Source organism: Scyliorhinus canicula, chromosome 3 (assembly GCF_902713615.1).
Source record: "Scyliorhinus canicula chromosome 3, sScyCan1.1, whole genome shotgun sequence".
In the NCBI taxonomy this organism is placed as follows: domain Eukaryota; kingdom Metazoa; phylum Chordata; class Chondrichthyes; order Carcharhiniformes; family Scyliorhinidae; genus Scyliorhinus; species Scyliorhinus canicula.
This window is the reverse complement of record NC_052148.1, coordinates 123,889,373-123,901,669: the sequence shown is the minus strand read 5'-3', so window position 1 is coordinate 123,901,669 and position 12,297 is coordinate 123,889,373. Positions and strand designations below refer to the sequence as shown.

The window sequence follows — 12,297 nt, the reverse complement described above, 5'->3', positions numbered from 1 at the left end:
GGAATTGTGTGCCTTAGAACAGACTCAAGAGGCATCCACAAAGGCACCAAACACCACCTGTGGCAGAGTGTGTGTGGATCCGGGATTGGACTATTCAGCCACTGCAGAACCCACCTCCTCGGAGTGGAATCAAGTCATCCTGGACCCGAGGAACTGCCCAAGACTAGTGATTGCATCCAAAAACAGCAATTTATTGGTTGTGGATTGCTTTGGGAGGTCCCAAGAATGTGAAAAGTGCAAACTTTTGTTGTTACATTTAACAGTGGTGCCATGCTAATTTCCTTACCTCACTTCATCCAGGTTAGATAAAAACGTTTTTTTTTTAAAGAAATCAGCCGTGGTTAAGGATTATTGGGAAGAGTTTGAATGTCACAAAAACCACGACTTCTTGAGTCTGCGTTATCGTGACAAACGAATGACAGGAAAAGTTCAGCCAGTCGCCGTTTCAAGTGACTGAGTTGCAGCGCAGAAACCTAGTGCAAGGCTGAGTGAGCTTGGCGGGGACATGCTGATGACGCGCCACTGGGGTACGCGCTGACATCATGAATGGGGCCGTGGGTGGAACCCGCTGACGTCGTGGCCCTGCGGGCGGAGCGGCAGCCGCTGACGTCACGCGGCAGGGCGGAGACCGGCGGCAGGAAGATGGCGGCCGGCAAATGAAGGCCCAGCCGGAGTTGGGCGTGGGAACCCGGCTGCGGTCCATCATGTACCGATAGGCGGGGAGGAGGAGGAGGAAAAGGAAAAGTAGAACACCAAGCGAGGAAACGTCGAGAAACGCGGAGCATGGAAGACGTTAACTCGAACGTCAGCGCCGACCTGGAAGTACGGAAGCTGCAGGAGTTGGTTCGCAAACTCGAGAAACAAAACGAACAACTGAGGACCCGATCCACCCTCATCAACCCCAAGCAGCCGAATTCTTCCCCGGCCGCTGCCAGCGGCAATGCGTGGCAGCCCCTCCCCGGCTCCTGCCCGGGCCCTGCGCCCAGTCTGGAAGGGGACAGTCTGTCCCACTTGCCGCCGCCCCGGGCAGGAGGCGTGTCTCCGTCGCCGGCCTCGGTGTTGGGCGGCAGTGAAAGCCCCGAGTGGACGGTGTTGGATGAGGTGGCGACGCTGGATCTGGAGACAATGGCTTTGGAGGATAAGGAGGAAGAGGAGGACAGCTGGTGAGTGAGGGGACAGGCTGGGCACTCCCCCGAGTGTCTGACTCTGGCGGCAGCCTCTGACAACATGTCTGGGCAGACGGATGGGAGTAACTGTCTCTCCCTGCATTGGAGTCTCGTCCCAGTGTGTCTGTCATTTGGTCTTTTAATATAGTTATGCATTCTGGGTTATTTTTCGGGACAATAGCACTGATGCATACAACCTGAGAGATTGACACAGGTGCCAGTTATGTTTTTGCCTGAGGGTGGCTCAAACAATTCCTGAAAGGCCTGCCTCGGAGGATACAATAGGTACTCTTCCCAGATCACAATTCCTAATTGCTCACTGAGCAAAACCGGAGAAAATAGAGCGTTGTTGGTGGGGTATCCACCTGCCTGTTAAGATTTTCATGCAGTGAACGAAGACCTCAACCAATTGACTACCTTTTAAAATATTAAATTAAACCCGTTTATTGTGTATTATAAATTACTGCAGTAGGTCTGAAGAAATGTGTAGCTTATGTCAGCAGCAACCATAGTGTGCCTGCTTCTTTGTCCTAGCAACTTAGATTAATGAAAAGATGCCTGTATGAATTTGCTGTAAAAGATAATAGCAGACCAGTTTTAACAAACTGAATTTAAATAAAGGAAACTACAATGATTGCGAGGTGGGAGTTGGGTACAATGGATTGGGAAATGTTACTGAAAGGGATGACTATGGATAGGCAGTGGCAAACGTTCAAGGAGTACATGGGTGAACTGCAACAATTGTTTATTCCTCTGGCACAAAAATAGAACTGAAAAGGTGGCCAACCCATGGCTTACAGGGGAAATTAGAAATAATAATAGACTCAAGGAAGAAGCATATGAATTGGCCAAGAAAAAGAACAAACGTCATATGTTCTCATCCCCTACTCTCCTTTCCCTCTCTCCATAACCCCGCATCTCCTTATTAATCAAGAACACATCTATCTCTGTCTTAAAAACACTCAGTGACTTGGCATCACAGCCTTCTGCGGCATTGAGTTCCTCAGATTCACCACACTCTTGCTGAAGAAATTTCTCCTCATCTGTTTTAAAGGATCGTCCCTTCAGACTGAGGCTGTGTCCTCGGGTTCTTATCTCTCCTAGTAGAAACATCCTCTCCATGCTCACTCTATCTAGGCTTCTCAGTTTCAATTATTTAGGTCCTGCGTTGACCTCTCCACTTCTCACAGTTGTCCCTTAAAGGGCTCAAGGCCCTTGAGGCCTCAAACACCAGCCGACACTGTTTCCTCGCCAGGGACATCTAGAATGGATGCAACCATGGAAGAGAGATGGGCAGTCAGGTTGAATAACCCCCTCAACCACCTGCTGCTTAAACCTGTAAATGGACACCTATCCATTTATAATAAAATATGTTTCAAGGGCTGATGATGAACTCCAGCAGTTGTGGTGTCCAACAAGTCACGGAAGGCCTCAAGTGTACCAGCAGGCACCTCATGCTCCCTCTCTAAGCACACCCGGACACATGCAACAATGGGAGAAGGGCAGGTTCTTGGGACAAATGCCCCCCTCAACTTGAACCTGTTAATGACCACTCTAGCAAGCCACAGGAGCAGGTTAAATAACAAAATCCTAGAATCTGCCTGACCTCGCCTTATTTGAAAAATGAAATAAAATGAAAATCGCTTATTGTCACGAGTAGGCTTCAATGAAGTTACTGTGAAAAGCCCCTAGTCGCCACATTCCGGCGCCTGTCCGGGGAGGCTGGTACAGGAATTGAACCGTGCTGCTGGCCTGCTTGATAACAATTAACAAGTCTCTCTTTATACTCATGAATATACCAATATAGTTAATTAAATAAATTATCTAACAGCTTCTTAAGAGGAGCACTGTAACAAAAATAAGAACTTTAAAGGAAACACATTGAATTAAATCAAAATGCTACTCTTTGGCTTATGGTGCATTCTAGTGCCTGTGCCAGCCACCAATCTATGTTTGTCCACAGATCTCCACAGGGCAGGTAAATAAGGTGGGGAAAAAGGCATTTGGGACATTTGTCTTTATCAATCAAGGTATAAGTTACGAAAGCAAGGAGATAATGGGGCTGGTTTAGCTCACAAGCCTAAGTCGCTGGCTTTTAAAGCAGACCAAGCGGGTCAGCGGCACGGTTCGATTCCCGTACCAGCCTCCCCGGACAGGCGCCGGAATGTGGCGACTAGGGACTTTCACAGTAACTTCATTGAAGCCTACTCGTGACAATAAGCGATTTTCATTTCATTCATAATGTTGGAGTTGTATAGAACTTCGGTAAGGCCACAGCTGGAGTACTGTGTGCAATTCTGGTCGCCACATTATAGGAAGGATGTGATTGCACTAGAGGGGGTGCAGAAGTGATTCACCAGGATGTTGCCTGGGATGGAATGTTTAAGTTATGAAGATAGGTTGGATAGGCTTGGATTGATTTCACTGAAGCAGAGAAGTCTGCAGGGCGACCTGATCAAGGTATACAAGATTCAGGGACAGGGTGGATAGAGAGCAGCTGTTCCCCTGAGTTGAAGGATCAGTTATGAGGGGACACAAGTTCAAAATCGGGCAGGAGGTTTCAGGGAGATTTGACGATGAACCTATTTTATCCAGAGGTGGTGATGGTCTGGAATGCACTACCTGGGAGGCTGGTATCCTCGCATCCTTCAAAAAGTACCAGGATGAGCACTTGGCACTTCATAACATTCCATTCAAGGCGATGAGCCAAATGCTGTCAAATGGGATTGGACAGGTCGGGTGCCTTTCATGCATCAGTGCAGACTCGATTGGCCGAAGAGCTTCGGCACTGTACTATTTGATGATACTGTGAACACCACATGATCCTCCAATGCAACTCGGTTACAAATGTAGCTGTGGAAGAAAATAATTAACTAAAACCAAATAAGTTAATTTATATGTTTTTCTCCATACATGCTCAAGGTGCTTAATCAATGTCCTTCATCTGTGTGTTCTTAACCTGAATAATGCAATTAACATACCATTAACAAGTCCCATTCTATCTGCTTAGCCCTTTTAGCTCTGAATTTCAATTTCCCACTTGCAAGCCATTCTTCTAGCCTATCTATATCTTGTTACTGTGAGCCGCTCTTCCAAGTTTGGCATTATCGGCAGATACTGAAATTTTCTCTGGCTTTCTATATTCAAGTAATTTTCTATCAAAACGCCAGTGGTCGTGACAATGATCCTTGAGAACATCACTGTCTACCATCCTCCAATCTGCCAAAAATAGCCATCTACCATGACTCATTATTTCTTTGCCCTGAAGCCAATTTTTTATCTAAACTGCGACTGACCCTCCTATTCCATGAGCCTCAATTTTGTTAACCAGCATTTTAAGTGGAGCTTTCTTCGACCTCTGTCAGGCTATCAAAAATAATAGGTTGGTATAGCACAATCTGCTTTTTACAAATCCATGTTCGCTATCTTTAATCAAACTCCTCCAAATGTCTTGATTTTTTTTTTCCTTTTGATTATTGTTTCTCAAACCTCACCCACGTCAGATGTTAAACTGACTGACCTGAAATTGAGTAAGGTTGTCACTTTCTTCTCAACTCTTGTATGACTTGATTCATATTTTGTTTTATAATGCTTTTGCGAAATGCCTTGGGGCAATTAATTATGTTAAAGGCGCCAAACGAATATAACAACTTTTATGTATGTAGTACCGTCAGTAATTTAAACAATGTTCCTACATATAACTGCTATATTTAATTAATTTTTATTGCAAAGACAAATTTTGCATCGGTCTTCTGATCATTTGAAGCATTAATTTATACGGGTAGTTAATTCAATTGCTGCCCTGCTATTCTTATTAAAGGATATAGGGGTGAAACTGAGTTTGACAGCAGCAGTTGCTATAGGTGCCATTTGGGGAGCAAAATGTGTCCACTGTGTTTTGTGCACACTTCTCTTGTGTATCATACCAGGTAAAGGCACGAGCGCAAGAGCATCTGATCACCAGATTTATGCATAGCAGGCAGATCATGATGTCAAACACGCTGATTTGACACCAATATTACCATTTTGGAGCTGTTTACTTCTCTTAAACTTGTACTTAACGTGTGATTAGCAATGTAAGTGTGATTTAAGGGGATCATCAACTACCTCGGCGATTCATTGGTTAATTCTCCTGTCTGTGGCACAATTCTGCAACTGTTCAGTGTTTTCCAGAGTTTTTTAAGTTGCAAAAGTCGAGATGAATCGTCTAGCCAGGTAAAAATAGATTTGTATTTCTGCAATGCGTTTCATAACATATGAAAGTTGCAAAGTACTTTACAGCCAATGAAGCACTTTAGAAGTGTTGTCACTGTTGTAATGTAGGAAACACGGTAACCATTTTGGACACCGCAAACTCCCATGGTTGAATGCTGGTAGTGCGCAAACTGAAATATTGGTGGGAGCCTTAAAATTGCAAAAAAATAGATTGCTGGTAGTTAAGTGATGGGTGTAGCATGTTAAGTAGTGTGTGAGGCTCGTGGTGCAGTTGGTAGGATATGGAATTTGAAGATGCCTTTACAGATCTTCATCAATTGTGTTAAGTCATAGAGATTGTTGCACTTTATCCAGGCCCTCGGAGCTTGACCCCTGGTGTTGACTATGCCAGTATCTGCTCCCACTGCCTTGTGTGCACATGATTGGAGAGTGTCTTTGATCCTCTGCTGATGCAGGACATCTGAGCTCCTTTCCTCCACCAAGATTCCAGTGCAGTGTGAAACTGGAGCTCACTCTTTCCCAACATTCTTCGCTGTTTGCTAGATCAGATTCACTGGTCAGTACCTGGTCAAAAGCTAGGAACTAAGCAGTCTGTAACCCTCCTCCTGACTCCCCAAAGCGTTCCTCCATCTACAAATGCAAAGCCAGGAGTGTGATGGAATACTTTCCACTTAGAACATAGAACACTACAGCGCAGTACGGGCCCTTCGGCCCTCGATGTTGCGCCGACCTGTGAAACCATCTGAAGCCTATCTGACCTACATATTCCATTTTCATCCATATGTCTATCCAGTGACCACTTAAATGCCCTTAAAGTTGGCGAGTCTACTACTGTTGCAGGCAGGGCGTTCCACACCCCTACTACTCTCTGAGTAAAGAAACTGCCTCTGATATCTGTCCTATATCTATCACCCCTCAATTTAAAGCTATGTCCCCTCGTGTTGGTCATCACCATCCGAGGAAAAAGACTCTTGCCTGGATGAGTGGTGACTCCAGCAGTGTTCTGCAAGTTTGACCCCATCCAAGACAAAGCTCACTTACTTTTTTTTTTTAATAAGTCAAAGTGCCCAAATCTCTTTTTTCTGCAATTAAGGGGCAATTTAATGTGGCCAATCCACCTACCTGCACATCTTTGGGTTCTGGGGGTGAGACCCACACAGACAAGGGGAGAATGTGCAAACTTAACACGGACAGTGACCCGGGGCCTGGATAGAACCTGGGTCTTCGGTGCTGCGAGGCAGCAGTGCTAGCCACTGAGCCGCCATGCTGCCTGACAAAGCAGCTCACTTGCACCACTTTAAACATTCACTTTTTCCACAACCAACACAATGCAAAATGCACTATAGAAACTTGCCAAGATTATTTGACAGCATCTTCCAAACCCATGACCTCTACCATCTAAAATAAGAACAGCAGGTGCATAGACCTCTCCAAGCCATGTGTATTCCTGGTTTAAATCAATATTGCTGTTCTTTCACTGGAGTTGTGTCAAAATCCTGAAACACCCTCTCTGACAGTACTGTGGGTGTATCTACATCACATGGACTGAAGCAGTTCAAGAGGGTGGCTCACGACCACCTCCTCAAGGACAATTTGGCTAGGGCAATAACATTGACTTGCTCGCAACATTCCGTGAATGGATATTCAAAAAATCTGCTTCACCCAGAATGCAGCTCCCCTTGGTTGCCAACGAGAATTAAGTGGTACTGGGAAGTAACAGTTTTGGTTGTCTCATTGATGTGTGTAGTCAATGAACACCGCAATCATGTTAATCAGCAAACAGCATGGAAATGGGCTGCTGCCTGTATTTTGATGACCATGTAGTTAACCTGCGTTCATTGTGATCCCCATGTCTGTTTTTGAGACGATCCAACTTTTGCACATTTGTACTTCATAAATTAATTCTTCTTATTATTTTTCTCATCCTCGTTTTATTGTGAAATGGACAGTTTTTGCTGATTTGAATTATTGTGAACAAACCCTGTGACTTTGGCATTGGAGACTTAACAGTGAAGGCTCACTAGATTGGTCTCTGGGATGAGAGGGCTGTCTTACAATGAGAGGCTGAGTAATTTGGGTTTATATTTTCTGCGTTTTAGAAGAATGAGAGGTGATCTTATTGAAACATTCAAGATTTTGAACGAGTTTCACAAGGTAAGTACTGAGAGGTTGTTTTCCCCTGACATGGAAGGGGGTAAAGTTTCAGGATGAGGAGCCTATCATTTAGGACTGAGATGAGAGATTTCTTCACTAAATGGGGCCGGAATTTTCCGGTTGTTTCGATTCAATTCTCCTGCCAGCAGGATACCGGGTGGCGTGGGGTGGTTACAATAGGAAATCCCACTTGACAGTTGGTGGGAAGATAGAACATGCCACCAGTGAACAGTGCACTGCCAAGAAACATGCAGCTAGCGACCAGAGAATCCCGCCCAGGATTTGTAAACCTTGGTTACTTAAGTATGAGGTAGGCAGGTTTTTGATGTTTGATGGGATCAAGGGACATGGTCGGAAAGTGGAGTAGAAGCCCCAAATCAGCTATGACCATATTAAATAGTGGTGCACGCTCAACAAGATGTATGGTGCACCCCTGTTCCTGTATGTTCAAAAGTTTGAAAATTATGAACAGCAACATTCAATTAAGCGTTTTAGTGTTAAGCTCAAAGTTTACCTGATTTCACTGAATACGTAATACTGGAGCACGTAGATTTCATTTTCATGATCAAACAAATAAGTGGGCTATAATGGCCTATAATCCTTTTCCAGATGAGAAGAATAAATGCTTGAAACAAAATGTATTAATAAAATTCATTTCTAGAAATGGTCCTCTTCTCTTCCCCATGTATTTAATTTGCCTTTTGGCAACTGCAGTAATAACAGCTGATAGGCGGAGGTCAGTTTTGCCAACCAAGTTCAATGGGGATATAATATCACCACCATGATGGCAGATTTATGTAAGGAGTAATTTTCCTGCATTCTCGGGGAAAATCAATCATTCAGAAATTGTGGGATTTCATTGTATTTTATTGTATGCTGTTACTTATTTGAATAACAATTCTACAGTAAGCTGTACTTGTATTTACTAACAATAATAGTAACATGAAATTCTATTAATTTTATTTTTCTCACAAATTAATTTCATCTTCCTGTAACAGAGTAATGGTGAATGAATATTTTTTGGGCTGGAGGAACGTTTGGAGAGGACAATGTAGAACATCAAAAGGACATAGACAAATTGGCAGAGTGGGCAGATAGGTGGCAGATGAAATTCAAAGTGAAGTGTGAGGTGATGCATTTTGGCAGGAAGAACATGGAGAGGCAATATAAAATGAGTAAAATTACTAATGGGCGACAGGAGCAGAGGAACCTGGGTTTATATGTGGGTGCATGGATCATTGAAGGTGACCGGACAGGTGGTGAGAGTAGTAAGTAAAGCATATAGTATTCTGGGGTTTATTAATAGGAGCATAGAATACAAGAGCAAGGAGGCTACAGTCAACTTATACAAGATACTTGTTAGACCTCAACTGAAATATTGTGTACAGTTCTGGGTGCCACACAATAGGAAGGATGTGAGAACATTGGAGAGAGTGCAGAAGAGGTTTTCAGTAATGGTTCCAGGGAAGAGAAACTTGCGTTATGAAGATGGATTGGATAGTTGGGACTGTCTCCTTGGAGAGAGAGAGTGGGGGGGGGGGGGGGGGGGGGGGGGTGGCTAGAATGTTCAAAATCATGAGGGGACTGAACAGAGTAGATGGGGAGAAGCTATTCCGCTCATAAAAGATTTCATGACAAGAGGGGACAGATTTAGTGATTGTGAGAAATGCGGGAAAAAAAACTTCCCTCACAGCGAGTGATCAGGTCTAGAATGCAGTACCTTGAAGTGTGGTGGAAGCAGATTCAAGAAAGGCATTCAAGAGGGCATTTAGATGATCATTTGAATAGAAACACTGTGCAGGGGTCCGGGAAAGGTAGGGAATGGCAATTATTAATCATGATGCTTGTTTGGACAGCCAGTGCAGGACATGATGGGCCAAATGGCCACTTCCTGCACTGTAATACTTCTGTGATTCTGATCTTTGATTTTTAATTCAAGTATGGCGGCCAAAAAAATTTTTTTTCATTTTTTCAAAGTAATTAAATGGACATCTGTGCTTAAGTGGTCGAAGAGCAAGGATAGAAATTACAATTTATGGTAAAAATATAAAAGTAAATGTAGTTTTTTGTTTACCTTCCCCTTATCTCGAGACATAGATTTTTTAAAATTACAAGTCCATATTCCTCTTCTCACTTCCAATTAATAGAATTGAGAAATCCTGAAGCAAAAACTAGTTAGCATGGGCTCCGAATTTAGTTGCAACTTGTAACATGAAAAACAAGTACAGTTATTACTTTGCTTTATTGATTTATTTATCAAGGTTGTACAATGAAACAGTGTTAAATAATGAAAAATAATTAATGATCATATAATTAACAACAATTTTTATTTTGTTTTCAATTTTAGGTTGTATACATCACCAAAGAGGTTGCCAACCCCAGTTCAAAAAGCTTTTAGTCCATTGCAATGGTGCAGACAGGTGCTGGATCATCCAAACTCCGATATTGAAGCAGCAAAAAGGTCATTGATACATAGGCTTGATCAAACAATAGCAGGTAAATATACCAGAGTTTTTATCTTCTCTGCTTTAGTATGAATTTAAATTTGGTTGTCTGAAATAACTGTATTTATTCAAATTGTACACAATTTCTCACCTGGTTTTGTATGTTGTGTGGGTAAAAATGGCCATTGCTGTTATCAAATGTGAAAATATTTTTGAGTAAACTAAGTCACTTGCAATATTTATCCAGTATCTCCAGCACAGCAAGCCCCAAGTACTAAACCTTTATATAGTCTTGATGCTGGATTTGAGATGCTATATTAATCTTCATGTTCTATTGTCCTTACTTTGCTTTAAATATGCTAATTAAAGCTCAGAATCATTTCACTTTTTTTTAGCTCGTGCTGATAACCTAATTGTAGCTAAGTGTCAAGGGTACAATGTGATATTGCATGCATTACTTAATGTATTCTAAAATTATTTGGGCAATGGAAATCCTATTAATGTTCTCAGATAGGGTTGTCCAAACTTTATGTAGTTGGGTCACAAATACATCTGTCGAAACCAGTGCTTGGGCCACATGTGGTGTGCAATGATGCAAACCTCGTATAAAATTTGATTCCCCTATAAAGTGAGATCTGTGTATTTAAAAAAAGAGAGATCCACTTGCACAACTAGCTCTAAAAAGCACAATCCTTGTATGCAAAAAAAAAAAGGCAAATGCCCCTGCTTGCTCCCCCATCTATCTTCCCTCCAATTCTCAATTCCGTCATGCTTTACCTTCATAAATAAAAGCAAATTTCTGCTGATGCTGGAATCTGAAATGGAAAAGAAAATGCTGGAAAATCTCAGCAAGTCTGGCAGCATTTGTAGGGAGAGAAAAGAGCTAACGTTTCGAGTCCAATGACTCTTTGTCAAAGCTAACAGTAATAACTCTTACTACACCAGGTTAAAGTCCAACATGTTTGTTTCAAACACTAGCTTTCGGAGCACTGCTCTTTCCTCGGGTGAATGAAGAGGTTTGTTCCAGAAACACATATATCGGCAAATGCTCGCATTCTAAGCATTGTCTGGCATGTTTGAATTTGTCTATATATGTATGTTTCACAAAAAGATGTGAAAGGTCAAACAGCAGGGAAACTAACATCAGAGGATGAACTGTAGGTGTGGGGGGAGGGGAAGGGGGAAGCAAAGAGGAGAAAGGTGCAGGAAAGGTTGATAAGATTGGGGGAGGAATTAAATATATATTAAGAAAGAAAGAAATGGTAAAAGACAGTTAAGGTGAAATGAAAACAAATGAGTCGAGGTGGGTAGAGCTGATCATCTGAAGATGTTTTACCTTCACTCCTCCCTTCCATTCTCTTTCACTTAGAACAAAGAATATTACAACACAGGAACAGGCCCTTCAGCCCACCAAGCCTGTGCCATCCAGATTCCTAATTTAGACTCATTGCCCAAACTATCTGTATCCCTCCATTTCCCGCCAGTCGATTTGTCTATCAAGATACATCTTAAACGTTGCTATCGTGCCTACCTCTACCACCTCCACTGGGAATGAGTTCCAGGCACCTACCACCCTCTGTGTGAAAAACGTTCCCTCCACATCTCACCTAAACTTTCCCCCTTTCACCTTGATCCTGTGCCCCCTTGTAATTGAGTCTTCCACCCTCGTAAAAAGCTTCTGACTATTCACCCTGTCTATACCTCTCATAATTTTGTAGGCATCAATCAGGTCTCTCCTCAGCCTCTGTCTTTCCAATGAAAACAATGCGAGTTTATTCAACCTCTTCCTCATAGATAACACCCTCCAGACCAGGCAACATCCTGGTAAACCTTCTTTGCACTCCAAAGCATCCGTGTCCTTCTGGTAGTGTGGCGACCAGGACTGCACGGATTATATATTATATATTTATGTCTCCTGTTGCCAAACCAGTTCTTTATCCATGTAGCTGGCACACCCCAAATCCCATGCCACTTTACCTTTTGCACCAGTCTGCCATGAAGGACCTTGCCAAATGCCTTACTAATCTCCATATAGACAATATCCACAGCCTTGCCCTCATTAATTAATTTTGTCATTTTTTTTTAAACTATCTAATTGGTAAGACATGACCTTCCCTGCACAAAACCATGTTGCCTCTCACTAACAAATCCATTCACTTCCAGATGTGAATATCTCCTGCCCCTCAGTATCTTCTCTAACAGTTTCCCTACCACTGACATCCGGCTCACCCGTCTATAATTACCTGGATTATCCCTGCTTCCTTTTTTAAACAAAGGGACACCATTGGCTATTTTCCAGTCCACTGGAACCTCGCCTG

At 42.8% G+C, this 12,297-nt stretch overlaps 1 protein-coding gene across 3 annotated transcripts in view; it reads left to right on the top strand.

Moving 5' to 3' along the window:
- The first annotated feature begins 598 nt into the window (after positions 1-598).
- slain2 (SLAIN motif family, member 2) overlaps positions 599-12,297 on the top strand; it is a 71,721-nt gene continuing 60,022 nt past the window's right edge. For 2 of the 3 annotated variants that reach the window (XM_038791234.1, XM_038791233.1), the window contains exons 1-2: positions 600-1,163; positions 9,883-10,031. In XM_038791234.1, coding sequence (XP_038647162.1) covers positions 784-1,163; positions 9,883-10,031 — 529 coding nt within the window. In that variant the 5' untranslated portion in view covers positions 600-783. Of the gene's footprint in view, positions 1,164-9,882; positions 10,032-12,297 lie in introns of all 3 variants that reach the window. The other variant, XM_038791235.1, reaches the window with a different exon arrangement.